Raw genomic sequence first — 21,289 nt, 5'->3', positions numbered from 1 at the left:
TCAGGTGATGCCAAATTTGCAGAGCCTGTCATGTCCACCTTCTGCGGTTAATTCCCATTGCAATGTGGTGGCACTGCTTGGGCAGTAGTGGCTGTATTGTGGCATTTCCGAATTAAGAAATCCATCTGTATTACTGGTGAGTGACCACATCATGTATCATTTTGCAATTCCACTTTATGTAAAATTTAAAACATGGGAAGTCCAACGGTTCTTTGCTTAGTTTTTAAAATATGCTTTGTCATTATATGTGTAATATAGTTTACAACAGGCAATGTGGTAGTAACATGAAAACAAAAGTGTAGAAGTCAAGAGATAGCAAGAGATTAGGGGGAAAAATATGGTTATTTATATAGATAGTAACCTTTTGAATACAAGCCACTCTCCAGACAAGATAAAAAGCCAAACGTAATCCTGTATCTTGGGATGGGGGTGCTGTCATTGATATGCAGCAAAAAATAGAGATGTTCTGTCAGAAATATGTAAACTACAACATTCCAGTACTACAATCATTTTTTTTCTTCTGAACTATTCCCATTATTCAGTTTTAATTGACTTGAAAAACGTGCATCAGTTAAGCTTCTTACCTTACTTGTAACTTTTGCTCAGCAAACTGAAAAAAAAAAACAGCTTTGAATTTGTGGAGTGCTGATGAACCCATTGTGAGCTGTTACCCTTCTCTATCTTTTCATCTGATGGGAAAGGAGCCCCAGTAAAATCATAGGAAACTCATAAGTGGCAACACAATGAAGCCATATCAGCACTGGAAGTGGTCCAGGTTCCTGCCTTTCTTTATTGTTTCTTCTGTTTCCAGCTGCTACAATTTAGTGCTCCCACCTGTGCCTCTTGTATTGCACTGTGACATATGACCTTCAGTAGTGCAGCCCTTTCACCTGTGACATTTGACCTTTATTAGTGCAGCCCTTTCACCTGCTTTGTGTAACTAAGAATAAGGCTCCTTTTACATTGCGGCTTGGGGGAGGGGAAGTAGGTTAATTTTTATGTGTCCCCCTTTACAGAAAATATCAGACTAAGGTACTTTGTTCTGTGTTGCTCACCTTGGAGGCTTCCCTTGTGAAAATCAAGGATTCTCTTTCATTCATCCAAGTCATTGTAGTATTCTTATCTGTATTTTGTTCATAGACTATTTCTTTCTGTCTTTCTTGTCTAATAGTACTGTTATTGTTTTATTTTTTCTCAGTGCTTCTTTTTGATGCTAATACTATTTATTAATGTGTGAATGCCACAACATTACTTGTATGGGATTATATACCTTGTACCCTGTAAGGATTTTCCAAACTTGGAACTTCTGACTGCCTCAGCCTTTCAGATTTGTCACTGATGTTCCTTTTCCTTAGTTGCTGTAAAAAACATGGTTAAGTTGCAGTGCTGAAGACTTGGTATTGAATCACACCAGCCCCATTTTTATAATCTGTGACATTGAGCAAATCACCCATATTTTGGTGGCCTGTAAAAAAGGAATTAAATCATTTAATTACCCTTGAATAATAAAAACTGTCAAGCTATGTACATTTGAAGCACACAATCTGAAACTGACAGTGGTTATAATGTGAAGATTTTGGTGGCGTGAAAAACTACTAGGATTTCATACTGCCAATGAGGTATACTCAGCGTGGTAACCACTCCCACTGTTTTATCTTTGATGGTGATAGTGGATGACCTTTCATCTGCTTCTAAGCTAAAGAGGTCTGGCATGTTCCTTTAGTCACTGATTCATTCATTAATTTCTCATACCTGTAAAGCCTTTCCTCACTAGCAATGGGCGTTACTCAGTGAAATTACTCAAGGAGGACAGTAGTCCATCTAATAATTAGTTTTGGAACTTTAAAAACAAAACAAAAAAAGTTAAAACCACTTAAAGGCTTTGGTTTGCTTCAACTGTTTGGGTTATATTCTCAAAATCTGATAAAATATGTACTCCTTATGCTGTCTCAGTCTCACTTTTCCTCTTTCTTTCCATCTTTATATATGATTGTGCATAACTGATGTACAGTGTGTAATGGTTATACAAAGGAATTAATATATATGTACATTTTATTAACATCTACCCTTTGTTTGCTATGTGCAAGGTAGTGTAACCTATCACTTTTCATTTTATCAAATGTCTGTCTCACTAAATTGCCACATATTAAGAGTGGCTGTATGCTCAAAGTGGAGGGGTATCTCATTCCTTCAGATCAAACAGTGAGTAGTTGGTCACAGCGATGGGACATCAACTTCCCTTTTTTTAATTTCTCCAAATCTTTTGGGATTCTAATACCATTCCTAAGTCAAAGTACAATTAAAGTTCATGAAATTAATATTGTTTCAGTCGTTGATGTTAGCCAGTGCTTTTCGCAGCACCTGCATTGTGCCCAGTAATGATTTCTTCTGCAATTCGTATGGAGTTACATGTATTGGTAACATATCTAAATATGATTGTAGATTTGTAGATTCTTTTTTATGAGACCCATTGCTCCTACTGCTATTGGGACTGTCTGGGTATCTTTCTTCCACATTGCTCTCATTTCTGCCTGCAAATTCTGATATTCTATGACTGTCTCTCTGTACAGAAGACACTGTAGTCACTGGGTGTGGTGATTTGAGTAATCATTGTTACTTTTGTCTTTTCTTGGGCCACTATATCCAGTTTTCTAGCATGCATCTTTTGAACTGTTAGAAAGGATGATCCCATGTGATGTAGGCTTCATCATTTTCTGTGATGCTTTGTGGCTCATGTTTCCAGTGTTTTCAGCCACTTCAATACCATAATGTTTGCACATTCCCCAGTTCAAGCATCTTGCCACATTATTATGCCTTTCAGTATACTGTCTTTTTGCCATTAGTATATGTCACAACCAGAAGCGAGGTGTGCAACTGTTTTCATTTCTGTTTTGCAAAACCTACATTTGTCCAGGGGCGGCTTGTGCTATTGGACTGCCGGACTGCAGCCCTCCCACCTAGAAAAACACAAAAGAAAAATCTTTAAAACTAAAAAACAAAACTGGAAAAAAAAAAAAAAAGCACGAGTCGCATTTGAAGACCTCAGACTGCCTTTATCAGCAGTCCGGATAGAGAAAGACAGGTACCCAGCAATCATTGCTGCAAGTGCACCCAGAAATCAGTGTGGTGATGACCGCACAGAAGAGGAGGTCCGGACTGCTTCAGCTGCAGGCAGACCCAATGAGGAGAGAGGTGAGCTGGCAGACCCAATGAGAGATTGAGGACTGAGAGAGGTGAGCTGCTCTTGCGGGACATATTGCTCGGGCAGGCGGGTTTGGTCGCTGGATTGCTCAATTTTGGGATTGACTTCATTCAGGAGGTAGGTGCCTGGTCACTGGATTGCTCCATTTTGCAGACAGGTTTGGTCGCTGGCTGGATTGGCTTCATTCAGGAGGTAGGTGGTCGCTGGATTGCTTCGTTCGTCTGTTGAGACATACAGCAGGTAAGTGAAGGGTGTGTGTATGTGTGTGTGTGTGTGTGTGTGGGTGTGTGTGTGTGAGTATGTGTGAGTATGTGTGTGTGTGTGTGTGTGTCTCTCTCTCTCTCTCTGCCTGGGAGGGGCTAGGCAGGGTATGTGCCTGGATGTGTGTGTGCATGTGTGTGTGTGTGTGTGTGTGTGTGTGTGTGTGTGTGTGTGTGTGTGTGTGTTTTGAATGGATGAGTGAATGCACGTGTGTGTGTGTGTGTTTTGAATGGATGAGTGAATGCACGTGTGTGTATGTGATGGGGGGCTGTCATACTTCCAAAATCCTACAATATACTGGGGAGCAATAGACACCAGGGATAGCTATTTACAATGTGCCAAAACCCTTAAAAAGTACCCTTGGCAGTCACACACACTGTTTTATTTCTCTGCAGCCACTAGACACTAAGGATACTGCAAAAATATTATAAAGTCTGTGAATGTAAAATAAAAGTTGCAAAGGGGGGGGGGAGTTTTTAACCTTAGACCCTCTACTCGACTGTAGAAAAAAGGAAAGGTGTAGAGAGCATGAGTTTAGATTGGGTATAGAGAAGAGTAAGTGTGGGAAAGAGATAATGCAATGGTTTGGTTGAGGAAATGAGAGAGTTTTAAGTTAGGTATGGACTTTAGAAGTGTGCTGTGTTAGAAGATTTTACGAGGAGGGATGATTATATAAAGATTGTCAGAAGGTTTTGCTTATGCTACATTAAAATGTCATTATGTCACACAGCCAAGCTGTTTATTGACAAAATGCATGCAGATAGCTTGGGTTTATAAACCTTTCTTATCCTAGCCCTGAATATGTCAGAGTTATTTTTTGATTTGACTATTAACTAGCTTTCACAGTATAAAATTATGTTGGTCAGTAAAAGATTAATAGTTCTTAAGTTTTAGTTGTCCAGTAATAACTAGTGTACTCTGAAATAAAAGGAAATAAATATATTATTCTCAGATTTTAGCTATATGCACAGCATGGATAAGACTATATTCTAAACATGATATTCCCTCTTGCCTCTTCCTTTCCATTGCATCAGCATCTATGGTTTCATTTGATTTCCTGACTAAGACAATGCAGTTCAGAGACGTAAATAACTATCCATCTTCACATCTTCCTTGAAAACCTGTTGAGGAGACAGGTTAATGATATGTGATAAGCTGAGTTTTCAATAATCCTGTTGTGGAGAAGAATGGAAAATTGTATTTTGAAGACATGAATAAAGAATCATTAAATCAGCATAACAATTAACAGTAGGAGACAACAGGAAACGAAGTAAAGGTGTAATGTTCTAAGACTAAGGGGTTGCCTTCCATTTCAGGAATCTGAAAGAATGAGCATGTTATTTATAACCCGAGGCATTTTACTGATGTGGAAATCAGCTGGTTTTGAGGAACACTAGGCACAAGGAAGAGGTTCTGGTGACTACATAGAAATCTGAAACATGACAGAAGGTAGCAGAGCTGTACCAGAGGAAAAGATTATGACAATGCGCAGAGCAGAAGATTTATTTATTCATTTATTTATTTTGTTAGAAGAGAGAGAAAATGATAGGAAGCTGAAGGCAGAGGATCAGGACATTGCAGTCATGAAGTAATAAGGTAGCAGAAAAATAACTGAGATATGTCTGATGGGTTATGAACAATGAGGAACCGTCTTGAAGGTAGTGGTAGTTTTCAGAACATGGATATGAACATGTGCAATAAGGACAATGTGAGAATTTAACTCAAAGAATCAGAAAGCAAATCACACAGGAAAAATAAAACCACCTAGGATGGAACTATAGCTAATGGCAGACCTGAATCACTAGGATAAAATAAAGTAAAGACATGGGAAAGAGGACAGTGGTGTATATCTACTACATACCGCTGGAACTTCTGTTACACAAGTGGTTAGTGGGACAAGGAAAAATAGTTTTGCATCATTAAACTTTGATACAGACTGCCATACATTTGATTTTGGACAAGAAAACCAGTCCTTGCTCTGAATAGCCAGAAGTTAAAAGCATAGACAGCATCATGCCAATGCACATGTGAACAATTGTCATGAAGATAGAACAATTTCAGTAATTTGGAAAAACTCAGTTAAGTTATTAGAGATATCAAAGTCTTACTAGTCTGCTTAGTACAGAGCTGGTATTTAATATAGAGCCCCATATTTTGACAATTTCACTGTGAACCTGCAGATGAATTGTAGTTCTTAACAGTGCTTAGAAAACATTGCTAATAATGATCACAACAAACTAAGTATAGTAATATAAAATGTTTACAAGGTAATACAAATATAATTTTGTTGTGGTGGTAGTGCCCCATACCCTCCTAAGTAGAAATACTAATTTTGAAATCACACTACTTTGGAATAAAGGAAATAATTTAAACAATAAAATTATGTTTGAGTGTTATTGAAGTTGAATTAATTATTTTAGATGCTACAGTTAGTGACTGCAGTGGTGGTGCTGCGGTAGCATTGTCGCCTCACAGTAAGACGTTGTCCTGTTCGATTCTCAGCTAGAGCGTCTTCTGTGTGGAGACATGCGTGAATGGGCGTACCTTCGTTGAAGGTTGTGCGTCAGGGCTGGCAACTCGGCACGTAAAAATCTACTGCTAATCATTTGCGGACCGGAGTTCCGCTGTGGCGACCCCTAACCGGGGGTTCTTCTCAGATGCTACAGTTAGTAAAGATTGTTACATTTTGGATGAAGTGGAGTCCACATTGCAGCAGTATTCATCATTTCAACCTTAGTCAAATTGCAATATTTTTTTAACACATATTCAGCTAGTAAGTGTTTTTAAAATCTGGATTGAATGCATTTTTGCCTTTTCCAGTTATGGTTTACTATAAACCAAAGTAAGTCAAAGGTTCATGGACAGTTATTCATTCATAGGCTGTTTGATTTGACATATTGTAGAGATCATAAATATTTGCTGATGCAAAGTCAACATTTCAGGATTTGTTAGTATGCTACTCACATTTACAACAGGCACAAAAAATGTAAATAAATCTAAAATGTAAAAAGGAAATGCCTTTCACACAAAAACTTAAATGCACTGGAGGGATGAAGTAAGTAGGGAAGGAAAGAAAAGAAATATAGAAGGAAAGAGACTGTCAATGTCAAGAGATAAAACAAGGGAAAGAAAGGATGTATGGAATGAAGAAAAAGGAAGGAAGAAGGCATGCATGGCCTATTTGGAGCAAGAGAAAGACAGAAAAATGGTGCATTTCGAGAGAAAAAGGTAAGTGTTATAAATAAGAGGAGATGATTTGTTTGAGTTCAGAGCTTATGGAAATATATGTATAACATTGGCAAGAAATATGTGCTTATAAGCTAAAGGTGCTAGAAAAAAAGAAATGAGAAACTGTTTTCTAATAGGTATTGACATTTCTTTGAATGAGAAGATTAAGAAAACAGAAAAGGAGTCAGTTATGAGTTTGGCAGTGAGACTTTTACAGTTAGCATTGTTATAGAAAAATAGGTGGCTAGAAATTATACTGAAATAGCCTGCATATAAATGTGAGAGGGAAGGGAAATTCTGAAAACTGGTCTTAAAAAATAGCATCTTAAAAATAAACAAGTATAGATGGTGCAAGATACATTCAGTTTTGTGGGTAAAGGACAAAAAACAGAGGGGTAGGAAGGGAAAAGAGGAGAATGGGGTTATAAAGAATACAATGATGTTAAGAAGTACGTAATGTTGTATATCATCATGTCTGTGTGCCTACCAATATGTTGCACTTTGTCTTAATAGAAAGCATTAGGGAAACAGGAGTTGTACTAGAGAAGGACAATGTAAATAGCTGGGATGTTGGCAAGATTTATAATAAGTAACAGCACATTCAGAAAGTAGTGGAGGGAACAGCAACAGAGAAAAGAAAATAAATAGTGACAAATAGAGATGTTAGCCTTACGGGTGGGCAGGATGGGGGATGAATGCATAGTGACCAGCTGAGCAACCCAAAGTAACGGACATGTGAGTTTCACACACACACGCACACACGCACACACATACACACACACACACACACACACACACACACACACACACACACACACACACACACACACACACAATATCTACATATTACTTTGTTATTCAAGAAAACAAAAAACACACTAAACCATCACCTGCAGGAGAAGGACAAAAATCATTAAACTATTTGCACACATAAGAGCACTAAGCTTATGAATGAGCAATTCAAATTGTAAACCTAGAGTGCTAATTAGCTGTGCCATTTAATATTACCTGTGCCTAGATTTACTTTCACTTAATACTTGAAGGGTCATTATTCTTAAAACAATTTTAATTTTATTCTTTCAGTTTATAGTGATTGTTTATTTTAAGATATATTACCTGAAGCCCTCTTTACTTTCTTGTGCACATTAGTGGTTTCAGTTCACTGTATTATATCAATCCCACTAGTACCATCAAGTTTTTGATGCAATTATCCTAGCCTCACCCATCTTTTTTAACTTTGATACTTTTATTTAGATACAATGGAGAGGCACCCTGCTATAGACTTTATCCTGTCTCTAATATAATAATACTCGTGATAATATTAGCCTAGACTCAATTTAATTTTTTCCTTCAGTCACCTATCTAACCTTTATTGACAAGGTTAGTCCAACTAAACTAATAACCTCCTTTCAAAGGAGACCTGAAGTGGTATTTTTTTTTTTTTTTTTTTTTACTACAAGAGGTTGACCAGGATATTGGGGAACTTCCACTAGTCTTTTTTGATAGATGCTGTAGGATTTTATTAGTATTTGTTTTCCAGGTAGAGCACTGATCGCTGGGGACCTTTTTCAGACTCAGCCCCAGAGTGGTGTCTGATTAAGTGATTTGCTCAGAATCACACGGTTAGGCAATGTATGCTAAAGGAATCAAACCTTGTACCACCAGCATAGCTGGCTTTAGGCACCAGCGAACCCTGCGGTCGCTGGGGGCCCCCTGTTCCTAGCGGGCCCCCAACCACAGCAAGTTATCTTACCTTGAGATTTTATAACATGTCTGTCAAACCAACAAAAGCTAGTACAGTGACTTTTGTGTACTTAATAAACCAGATGGATAATAACTTGTATTTATATCTCCTTTAAAATTGAAATATATCTTTGGTTATAGTAACAGTGTTTGTGCCAAGCAACAGGCTTCACAATTCCATTAAATATTTTACCCCTGACATATTACCCCTGGCTTAGTTAAACTCTGTTAGTGGACATTCAGTCCCCTAAAACTAACAACATAGCCAACTTTATGTACTTGCAATACCCATGGGTGCAAAGGGGCCCCCTTAATCATCCTTGACTGTGTGTGGGGGCCCCACAGAAATTGCTGCTGGTTGGAGAAAAATGAGGAGAAAAAAAAATGCAGTAATTTCCAGATTGTGCTCTTCACTGTGAACAGGTCTATACAATTACCCTGTTAGGATAAAGCTGATAATAACTATAAACAAGGTAAGCACTAGACAGATCAGCAGTCCAGAGTGACTGAGATCAGTGCAAATCTTGGATTTTAAGAAAAACTGATGCTTCTGATCTTAAGGAATGGTTTTCTCTTTCAGGGAATTTTATAAACACTGACAGAACACCAGCTACTAAAACTTTCAACTTATTTGCAGAAGAATTCAGTGCAATGTCTATAATAGCAGAATAAAGGCTCAAAATCATGAGCAATTTCTAAATATTCCTCTAATTAAATTAAAAAGTTAATAATATAACACCTTTTGCATCAGCTTTCATTTTTTGGACAATAAGTATAAAAGTCTAATGTCTGATTTTATTGACTGTAATTCTGAATGATCTACAAGCAAATCAAACTTTTTATAAAAGATACAGCAAAACTATGAGAAAAGTCAGGGAAAGTAAATAAAAGTGACTTACCCTGCTGCTGTTTGATGACTGCTAAATGGCAGTTACTGATCATGTTGTGCCAGTACCAGTGTTGCAGAATGTATTGCAATTTGCTGAAATAAGTACAAAACTGGTATTGCTATGGCGTATGCTTATGTCTGTGCACACGTGTGCGCATGCGTGCAAGTGTGTGTGTGTGTGTGTGTGTGTGTGTGTGTGTGTGTATGTGTAAAAAATATCAGTGATTTTTTATCTGTGCACACACCCACTAATGCTGGAATACAGACATTATTCTTCTGGGTATCAGTAAAAAAATGTAGCTAATAAGTAATTCTGTTTTAAAAGCAATGAATAAAATATATCACAGAACATTCAGACATTTACATACTCTAAGAGTCTTGGGGCCCCACACTATATATCTGGATATATGGGGATCCCTTAATCATCCTTGACTGTGGGGGCCCCACAAAAGTTGTTGCTCGTTGGGGAAAATTAGGAGGGAAATTGTATTAATTTTCTGATTACGCTCATTAACATGAACAGGGGTATGATATGACCCTGTTAGGATAGAGCTGATAATAGCCTCTGCTCTCAACTGCACCCATTCTAAATCCAGCCCTGCTCAGATGTGTGTGTGTGTGGGGGGGGGGGGGAGGGGGGGGTTGTTCATTACTTCTTTAATGGTCATCACAGTCAAACCTTAGATGTGTGCACATGCGGTCATTATAGTTTGTGTTTGAGCTGAGGACAGTGTTTCTTTTATTTTTCTCACAGATTTCACAGGTATACAAAGGTTACTATAGTTTGTATGGGGGCAGTGTACTGTCTAGGAGCAACAAAGTAGAATACATTACTGTAATTGTTATTTTTTTTATCACTTTCCTCACAATCACACTTCAGACATGTATGCAGGTAGCTGCCTTTAGTTCGGGTTGAGGAATGAGGAAGCACCTATGTATATGTATGTCAGCAGTCATTTGAAATACATGACTGTAGAAATTTGAACCTCTGCTTTCATCCCAGTCTAACACCAGAGGGATGCATAGGCAGTCTTTTTGGGGGGGTTAAGGAGGCAGGCAGTTCTAAGATAAGACTTGTATATCCAGACAACAACAATTAGTTTATTGTGAGTTACTGTTTTGTTATCTTTGACCATTAGGCCTTTGATACAACATATGTCTTCATTGAAAGAAAAAAAAAAAAGACTGAAATTATTTGTTACTAGTGATTTTGTTTAGGCCACCATTGGTTGGGAAAATGCTCTAAATGTATTTCAGAACATGCATAACCCAGTGCTTCTGGGGGTCTAGCTTAACTGAATTATTTCCTAAATGGTTATTACTGTGCTTACTTGGTCAGGAAAGGTGTATTGAAAGGATGCAAGGAAAACTAAAGCTGAACAGCAACACAATTTCTTTCCTTAATCAAAATTTCTGTTCAAGCCGTCATTGGATGAAAAGGCTGTGTAAAAAGAAAAAAAAACACCTTAAAATGCACTTTAGAGGATATAGGAAGTTATGGCTTCTCAAAAAAACTAAAGAGTAAAGCAAAATGTGAGAAAAGGAAGAAAAAAGTAATGTGCATTGTATAGGGAGCCCATGATGGGGGAAAACAGGGGAAGACCGGTGTGTGTGTGTGTGTGTGTGTGTGTGTGTGTGTGTGTGTGTGTGTGTGTGTGTGTGTGTGTGTGTGTGTGTGTGTGTGTGTGTGTGTGTGTGTGTGTGTGTGTGTGTGTGTGTGTGTGTGTGTGTGTGTGTTGGGGGGTTCATTGAAACAGTAGGCCTAGGGCACAATTTCACAAAGTCCAGACCTGTACATAGAGTTGCTGCAATGTATCGTTGGTGCAACTAAATGCCATTAACTTTAAATGACCATTTGTGAGATGGGCCAACATAGTGTGATACATAGGCCTGCTGTAATTATGAGCACTGCAGCTACAGGTCAGTCTGTGATTAACTACTCCTAAAAGTTTGCAGCATGAACTAAAAGGTTGCTTAGGAGCATTAGCAGTGACAGGGTGATACGTAGACTGAAAGTGCCTAGGGGCCCCCAACTTGACATCTGCTGGGGGCCCCCAAAATGCTAACACCGGCCCTGACCACCAGACCACAGGAAACAACTTGTTAAACCTACCAATGCTGCACTTGTGTCAACAATATAATCACCTTAAGTGGGAATAGAATACACAGCTTTCTGGTCTTCCAGTACCACAGTTAAGCTACCAGGTGAAAACCTGATACTACCATTACCTTTATTTTGATACAGTCTAAACTTTATCCTGACACTATTATAAAAACAGTTATTCGTACCTGTTAGCCTAGCTTTAGGCATCCCTTTTAATTTTGTTGTCCTTATTTCTATAAATTACAATGATATATTCTGTTTACATTATAACAGCACTTCTATATTTCTTTAACTTCCTAGGTATTAATGTTTTGCAATACTTATCAGTATATGATGCATCTTGCCTCCCAGTTTATAATGTCATTGGTAAAAATCCCACTATGTCATAATTTTCAATTTCCCCACCTGTATCATATGTCTAACAAGCCTAAATGAGTCCTTTGTTTGTGCCATCACTGCACATTTCCTTGTCCCAGAAGATAATGTCCACTAACATGTGGCTTCTACCCAGTAAATCTTCATACCCCTTCCTTTTCCTGAAAGTTATTTCCATTGGCTTTACCTGCAAACATACCCAGGATACATCATATACATCTCATCTTATAAGCAGCATTTGTTGTCTTTCCTGCTTTTATGTTTATGCTGAAAAGATGACTTATTTTTCATTTTTTTGTAACACATACATTTGCCACCACCTATAAAATGCATTTTTTCTTCCTATTTCCAGTAACTGTATCATTTAAGTTAAAAATATTTCACCTTGACACCCATTTCTTTCACAATTTTAATATCAATTTTTTCATTATTCCAAGGTAATTATAATAAAGTTTACTGACAATAAAAATCATACACGTTTTGTAATTATGCTTTCATCATCAGCTTTTTGATTCTAGAGCTCATAGCTTTGATTTTACTTCATTTGAACTAAATTTAACTTTAATAGCATTATGTTGGTCTTTACTGTACACTGAGCAGCTGTTCAACTTCTTAATTCTGTCGCGCAGCCTACTTTTTTGACCATGCAATTGTGTGGAGGAACAGTTTATAGTGGAGGCATATTTTCTGTTGTCTGCACCAGATTTCAGCACATATTGGGACACAGAAAACAGTACAATCGCTCAGTTATATAGGCAGTATTAATCAGTGAAAAGCTAAATGCAGCTATAGTGAAGTAAAAATTGAACAGGTTAAGATTCCTAGTAAACTATGCAATACTTGGCATAAAGTGTAATACCACGGATGTAACACTGTAATGGGGTGAACACTTTTATTAAGAATAATAGGGAAATGTGAATCACCTCAGTGATGGCTATGTAGAAACCATCCATTGCATTTGTGTGTAAAAATTTCTCTTAAGTTGTTTTTAGGAATCAAGAGAATGTACTTTCAACATGAAGTCTTGCAGTGATAGCTTTGGTCCCCGGCGATCATCAACTCGGACTTTGTACAACTATTTGCCCTAAAGGCAGTGGCTATTACTTTTAAGGCAAGCCTAATAAGGCTCTGTTAACCCAGAAGCAGGCTACATTATTGCAGCTGTTATACCAAATGCAGCAATGGCTGAGATAGTCTAAAACATTGTGTGATTTTTTTTCTCACCCAGCATTGAAGTACTTAAACCCATAGTAGTAAGTAGGGGGTTTCAGCTTCTGCCTCCAATTTGTAGACATTCCAGCAGCAGGAATACCTACCCGGTGAGATAATGAATGAGTAGAAGTCTTTCTGATCCTCCTCCTGTATGCCTATTTAAGACACCACACTCATAAAAATATATCATTACATTTAATTCATCTGCAGGTTCACGGTTAATGGACTTGATTACTCCAGGGGAATTAACTGAACTGAAGGCATATTTGTCTGTTTCTCCCACATGTTCAATGGACTTTGTAAACCAATGTGTACGTAGCTCACTATCTTGTGCCACCAATATTAATCTTTCTTTTCTTTAATATTAATCTTTCATCTCTTGGTTTGAATTCGCTTTTCCTTAACTATTCCTGCGTTCATTCCTGATCAACATGGGGTCTTCCAGAAGTTTTCTATACTTGCAACTATATTTATTCATTTCCACATTTGTTGCCTTCTCATCTGGTCCTTCACCTTATATTCTTCCTTTTGTTTTTTGGCACATTCAGCTGCTGCCTTATTTTTATCTACTTCTGGTTTGATTTCCATTCCTCTTTGATGCCGATATGCTTCTGCTAAATTAAGCAGAGAAGTCATCTTAGATTTATTCTCCTCATGTTTCAAAACTTTCACTACATTTGGGTCTTGTGAGGTCAGCAAACATGTGTGGAGTCTCATGATTGCAGATCTATACATGTAATCAATTTCAGGAAGGCCCATCCCTCCTTCGGAATTAGGAATATATAATCTTGGTATACACTGATTTTTATAAAGCATTTGGTGAGCATGAAGCTTTCTTGTTTTTGTTTCTAATCTATCCAACACATTTTGGGGCCAGTCAGTCACTCCAAAACTGTAAGTTAGGGCAGGAAGAGCAAATTATTCTATAGCTTGGATTTTGTTCCTAGATGTCAGTGCTGTTTTCAGGATTAATTTAAGTCTCCTGAAGTATTCCTTATGAAGTTTTATTCACATTTTTTCATGTTTATTGTTGATCCTTCATCAATTTCCAAATATTTATACACTCTCTCTTGCTTAAGTTCTTTTATATCACATTTTTTAATCCCTATTCCATTTTCCTATTTTATTCCCTTTCCATAATACATGACAGCAGGATTCTTTTTTTTTTCTATTTAGTACTAAGTAGTACAATGCCAGGTCATGAATCCATGCCACTAAATGGCAAACATTTGTACTTCTTTAGGCCTAGTTATTCAGCAGTTTGCATAACAGTTACAAAAGCTAAAATGTTGCCTTATGCACTAGACTTCATCCTAGCTACTTTTTTTTTAACCAATCAATTAGCTATGTACTTTCATAGGTTCATAAGTAATTAAGCACTAGGCCAGATGCCTTCGCAGACCATTTTAAGCATAGCCAGTTTCGCTTTTTCTGCTCAAAATAACCAATCCCATTTGGTTTTTGATTGGCCTTACCCATCCCATGGTTGATAATTATATATTACCCCTAAGGAAAATAACTGGGATCATATAACAGATAATTTGAGGGGACCCATGCATGAGATAAAGTGTTAGGAGCTGCATCTGTCCATTAGTAGTACAGAAGGCAGTCCTGGGGAACATTTTCTGTTTCCCATTCATAGATCTTAAGTTGCGCTTGAAAATGGGCAGGGGGGATCTTTGTTTTATGTGGATGGATAGTCGGTTCCATAGCAGCGGAATCCTCTGCAAATTATACCTATCTCTCCAAACTGTTCTGTTGATGTTGTAGAAGAGGTTTAGATCCCTAGACCAAGTACTTCTGATGTCATTTAACTTGCTGATGTGCAGTAAATCCACCATTAATGGGTTGGAGGATGCCAAGAGGTGACACAGGTCACCTTGTAGCAGTCTGTAGGACACAGAGTATAGTGACAGGGCTTTGAATTGGTTCATGTAGGACATGTTGTTTAGGCTTTATGTCCTTTTAGTTTTACATCATTGTATTTATTTTTGAATGCCTTACTATGTCTGTACAAGCTGATAGAAGAATAGCACATGCTGGCACTGAAATATGGTAAAATATTTTACACAGATCAGCACCCCCCCCCCTTAAAATGTTCAGAACTCTTAGCATTGAAATGATGCAATTTCTAGCACTTGTCAGAGAAGCAACATATGATAGAGCAAACAAACACAGATTAAAATGGAAGATAAAATCCACTTAGTCACCATTTGTTCCCATTTTCCTGCCAGCTAGTTATGTAACATATCTTGCTTAATTGATAACAACTTATTTTTTCTCCAGCCATCAAAAAATTGCCTTATAGCTGTATCATACATTACTCAATTCTGACATGATTTCTAATGCTACCACTTCTTCCAGAAAGCAGTTCCAACCATTCACTGCCCTTTCCATGAAAATATATATCTTCAAATAACCTGTGAGCCTTTCATCTTCAGATTGTGTTCCCTTTTTATTTTTTTGGATGAGTATATCTAGTTAAACTCTGGATTCCTTTGAGGCACTTAAATTTTTCTGTCATCTTTCATCCTCTGCATCCTTTATTCTAAATTGTGCAGGTCATCTCTTGTAGTCTTTCTTCATATGACTGTAGCTGTCCCTCTGTACTAGCCATGCTCTGTGTACTGCTGTAACGGGACTATATTAAATTCTCGAAAGCCGACAATGTCGAATCTAACATTGTCGACCCGAGAATAGCTAAAGTGCAGAATATTGAGCAGGTAAACAGAAATCTCTGTAAGGGGAGATTTCCATTTACTGCAAGGTAGTGCGGTCTTGGAGTTGGTATATTTAAGTAGTGGGGGGGGGGTGCAGGAGGGCTTGCCCCTATGCCTACACTTGTTAGTTTTTTTTTTTGTTTTTTTTTTGTTTTTATTTATTTATTTTTTTATGAACATTCGACATGTTAACAGTTCGATGTTCTAATATAGACCCACTGTAACTGAGGTCATCAGAAATGTATATATCACCTTAGGTGGGGTCTTACTTCCTGTCTATATAAAGGGATAGTGACTATTTTCTTTTTCAGATAGTGTCTCTCTTTCTAAGCCAGTAATGCTCTTTGCAGATTTGTCACACTTATTTCCCTTTAGAGTTTCCGAAAAAAAGTAGCCCAAGTCACTTTCTTTTATTGCTACTGCTTGCCCACTATCCATGCATTTCTTCTGCATGTTATTGCTTCCCAGCTGGATTATTTTGCACTGTATTTAACCTCCCATTTCTACACCGTTTGTCGAGTCTAGCCACATCAGTTTCCAGTGTTTGGACACCTTCTTTTGCATCATCTCTGTTGTGTATCTTAGTGTAGTCAGGATAAAGGCCTACATAACCCTGAAATGCCTCTAAAGTGTCACTTATACAAACACTGAAAATGACCAGACTCATTACTGGCTGCAGTGGTGCCCTACTGCTAAGCATCTGCTTATTGGAGTTTCTGCTGAGCACATTTAATGTACAGTTAACCTGTGTGTATTTTAGTCAGTTACTGCAGCACCATGTTACCACTTTTTAGCTTTTCTGTTGAACTATGTCACATGCCTTACTGAAATCTAAGTATGGTGCAGCTAGACATCCGTTGTCTGTTTTTCTTGTGTATTGTGCAGGTTACATAGTAAAAGAAACATAGAAGTCCAGCAGATCTGTCTTTGGCAGGAAATTCTTGATGTAAAGCAATGCTGCTTTGGGTGTGCTGCCCTGCTGGCTTCCATATAAGCCAACAGTATGCCTTTTGGTGATCAACCAAGTTTTTGCCTACAGCCTATGTCAAACTGCCAGGTCATTATTTTAGCCTCTCTCTTGCTTCCACTCTTGTGAAGAGGAATCAGATGTATTGTTTTCTGATCCTCAAGAACCTTACCATCCTTTCATGATTTGCTTGAAAAGGTTAATTAGATGAATTACCTGTGCATACCTCATTTCCTGAGAATTCCAGAGCAATCAGAACCTACTGTACCTCCAGTGCCTTTGGCTTTTAAAGGTCCTTCATGATGGCTTACTCCATAAAAGAAAATGATAGCTTACTCCATACAAGTAATAGACTTATCCCCATTCTATCATCATCCTCTGCTGATGGGATATGGTAACTCTACTTTCTTCTCTCCTATAAAATAACTATTGTTTTATCATTCTTAGCCCATTCACCATATATTTTCTTAAGTTTCTCTGTCTCAATTTTCTCTTGCTTTACATCCTTATGCATGAAGAGCTTATTTTACATCCTTTTTTGCCTGAGCTGGCAGATTTTAACTCAGTTTGTTCTTTTTTTCCTCTGTCTTTTATTGCATGCTGTTTTCCTTATTGCTTAAATGCTGCACATTTTTTCAACCTTCAGTATCACTTTATTTGAGTACAACATTGATTTTCCCTATTTTTATTTTGCATGTGTGTTTCACACAATGATTTTCTTTCTCTTATCAGAAAGTCTTACATAATACTGCTGTTTTTCACACTACCTTCATTTATATCTTCTAACGCTTTTCTAGTGCAATGTCACATTTTGTCAAAGTCTGCTTCCCTGAAACTCAGTACCTTAACTGCTGTTTGTAATAACTATGTAGTTGAGTGTGTGTCATACTGCCTGATCACGTCTGACCAAAGGGTTCTCCATTTACAGATCTCAGATCCTCGGAAGCTGATATTTTTCCCTCCCTGATAATGAGATCTATGACCTCTTCTACTATAATAACAGTGAATTAAGAGTTCCAAGGTCAGGAGCTGGTTATGAAAATATTTTAAAGCCTCCAGCTCTGCATTCACTCTTTGATAAGCCATATTGTGTTTAATATGCGGTGTCCCTTTGGTAACCTTTGTTGTTTGATAAGCCGTACATGTTTCATATGTGGTGTCTCTTTAGCATCCTTTCCCTGCTGGATTTATTGTTAACCAACTATATACAGCCAGTCTTTGGTACTCTGTGAGGGTCTGTATTATTTCAAACTTTGAGCACAAAGCCCAAGGTTTGATACAAACAGAAGTCTAAAGTGCCGTGAGAATTGGGTATATATTTATCTGACCATTTCTTCTATAACTTTTTAAACTTTCCATTTATAAAGCTTTTTGCAAAATTCTTATTGAAGGCAGGTGGTTTTATTTCACAGTGTTAATTGTTTCTTTTTTTTCCTTGCATGCATTATTGCTGTGAAACAGCAAATGTTCTGAAAATGTCTAATTAGATTCAGCATTAAAGTGCTATAGAAGGGTATAGTTATGTTCCAGGAATCTTACATATGTTTGGAGAAAGTTCAGATGAGGGTGAAAATTAATTCTGAACAGACCCTGATTATACACTATTTGAAGGGTTTTGCAATTTCAGCACCCACACTAGTCCTCTGCCATAATGCTAATCATGAAAACCTCAACCCAGCAATGGAAACGGGACATGTTTGTACATGCACTCTAATTTAAAGTATATTGTTTAGTTTTAAATAATGCGTGTCACTAGAATTCATTAGATAAATTAATTAAAATGAGCATGAAACCTGTAGTCCGCTAAGCAGAAAAGAAGTTTAATCGAAGACAGTTTTGCTGCCAGTGCCATAACTATAAGGATCTTTCACGTTTCTTGCAAGTTTTGGGGCACAGAGGAGTGGCACCTATAGGGAAGTATATATTAGAAAGAATAGCATTTATAAGATATGGTATATTAAAACAAGTCCATTCTTTATATGCAGAGCATGTCTCCGTCACTTTTGACAAGGTAAGATATGGCTGCTGTGTAACCCCCCACTCTTCTTTTTCTCTTTACTTTCTACAGTGGCAGCACATTGATCACAGTAACAGGAACACAGTTTTTGACTATCCAGGAACCAAGAGTGAGGGCGAAGTTTGCTGGGATCGAAACAGTTAATGTAAGTCATTTAATCTTATGTATCTTTGCTCAAAAACTGTGAGTTGAGTTCTCAGTGGTCCCGCAGACTGGCATTCCATTTGCTAGTGAGAAGAATGAACTGCAAGCTAAGCCGATCAGGTTTGAATTCCAGTACATGGTCACTGCGGTGCCTGCTGACTTGAGCAAAAGAATGCAATGTCCATGTTGAAGTTAAGCAGCCCTTTGTTTAGACATTTTTATGCTCTTGGTATGAACAAGGTATACTGGCTTAGTACAAGTGTTGATGGTCATTCACTGGCGTACAAGTGCTGATGGCTAATATTTTTAACAGTGGGCCATGAACCAGCAGGTCTGGTTTCTGGATTTCTATAGTGATACCTTTGTTATATCTAATGTGTAAAGCACAAAGCCGAACACCATCAAATTAAGAGTCTTACAACTGCATTAAACTGCATAGTGGCATATCATTAAAATATGTGCAACTGAGTTGTGCTATGTCAGGTACAGATTTTGAGTAAAAATATATGGATAGATAGATAGATAGATAGATAGATAGATAGATAGATAGATAGATAGACAGATACACACACACACACACACACACACACACACACACACACACACACACACACACACACACACACACACACATTTTTGTACTGCCTGGTGTATAGATTTAGTGAAGATCTGGTAGTGAGCAGTTTGAGGCATCATTCTAATAGCCATTCTTATCCTAGAGGCAGCATATGTGCTGTTTTACTCTATCAACCATAACTGTAGCCTTCTCCTGGAGCTGAAGATGACAGAAATCTTCTCTGAACACCATCTTTTAGTAGTGGGACACACTGTTGATCGACCTTCTCACCAAATTGTCATCACCCTGCTCAGCTCTTTTCAGCACAAGAAGGAATAATTGAAGTTGTACGCTTTGCATACTTCAGGTAGAGAAGATTCTCAAAGTATCTGCTAATTTTGCAAGCTCATGAGATCAAGTATCATTTTTTTCTGGATACTGAAACAGCTCTGTCCCAGTTTTGCCCCATGATGTTGCTGCAGCCAAATGATATATCACAGCTTCTGTGAAACTATGTGCAGCATCATTTTGAACTTGTGTGTGTAGACACTACTGGACAAAATAACACATCACATGCTCTTTTTTAACCCTGACAGTGCCTAAGAGAAACTCTTGTATTCCCATTAGCTTTTCTTTCCTTAATTGTATGGATTTAATACAGTCTTTAAATGAGAGCTAAGGTTGTTATTTCTTTTCCTTATGTAAGTCATCTGTTCTGGCAATCCTCTTATAGACACTTCTTTAAATATTTACAAATGAGGATAATTCTTCGCACATTTCTAAAACATCTTTAAGCATGTGTTACAGAAACCTGAGGGACCGCCAAGGAAGTATTTTTGCTGATTTTGGCAAGTATGAAAATGGTCAACATCTGCCATATTTTTCTTTTTGACTGTCTTATAATTCATTGTCAATTCATATTTTTTTCAGACTCAACAATGTTCTTTGAAACCTAGACAGCATACAACTTCTGTGGTGGCTTATGACTACCTTCCACTAGCTTTTCCCCATAAAAATGCCCTCAGAACATTTTACAACACTACAGTTCACAAAGCATTTCTACCCTCTGAGCATAGCTCTTGTGACATTCATTAAAGACTATTGGCCTACAGACAACTGCATCATTTTCTTGATGAACTACTGTATCAATTTATTTCTGGCTCATGCCCATTTGCAGCATGACTCAATTATTCAGAACAGTACCATTTTTAGTTTTGGTACTTCTGTCACTGTTAAAGTATTTGCAAGTTTTTTTTTATTATTTTTACTGAACTCCAGTGTCCAGTGTCACTCCACACAAATCCCAGTAGTTTTCTTAATGGCATAGCTATTTTTAACATACATGGAGCAAACTGTATTAAATCAAGAAATCTTATATGCTTGTTTATCCTCCAGTGAAGACATGGGTAGCACTGCTCTAAGTTCTTCATATATTTTTAGGTCCCTGAAGTTTTGCATGGTTTGCCCTTACTGTCTGTCAGGGAGGGGCAGATGGGAAGGGCAATCATTCAGACAACCATCAGGAGTGGCTCAGGGTTTTCTCTTTTAGTTTACCCCATTCCTAATGCACACACCCAGGTAAATACAGCGGAGGAGCTTTCAGTGGGTTGACAAAGAGGATGGCATCTCATTTATGCAGTGGGTATTTCCTCTATGCATCCTTGCCTGCCCCCATACAAGACTAATGGGCTTCCCAGTCTCTATCAAGAAGTCAGCACTGACCAGTGTGCCCCTACGTTTATATATCCTCTCTCTCCTTCATGGGAGAGATGAGCAGACCATATCCCTTCACTTCTCACCTTCCTTCCTTGCCTGGCTCTTCTAGTTCCAGGGCTGCTATTTAAACCCTATCAACTGTGAAGCAATCAGGA

General features: G+C 37.8%; 1 protein-coding gene across 1 annotated transcript in view; it reads left to right on the top strand.

Annotated features, from left to right (window-relative positions):
- PLXNA3 (plexin A3) overlaps nt 1-21,289 on the top strand; it is a 1,436,523-nt gene that overhangs the window by 1,242,637 nt on the left and 172,597 nt on the right. Inside the window, exon 17 of the mRNA XM_044080266.1 lies at nt 18,770-18,863. Within this exon, the coding sequence (XP_043936201.1) occupies nt 18,770-18,863 (94 nt within the window). The remainder of the gene's footprint in view (nt 1-18,769; nt 18,864-21,289) is intronic.

This window comes from Protopterus annectens, chromosome 8.part0 (assembly GCF_019279795.1).
Source record: "Protopterus annectens isolate FY-2018-M chromosome 8.part0, PAN1.0, whole genome shotgun sequence".
Lineage (NCBI taxonomy): Eukaryota > Metazoa > Chordata > Ceratodontiformes > Protopteridae > Protopterus > Protopterus annectens.
The sequence above is the reverse complement of the archived record's forward strand: the minus strand, read 5'-3'. Positions and strand labels throughout refer to the sequence as shown.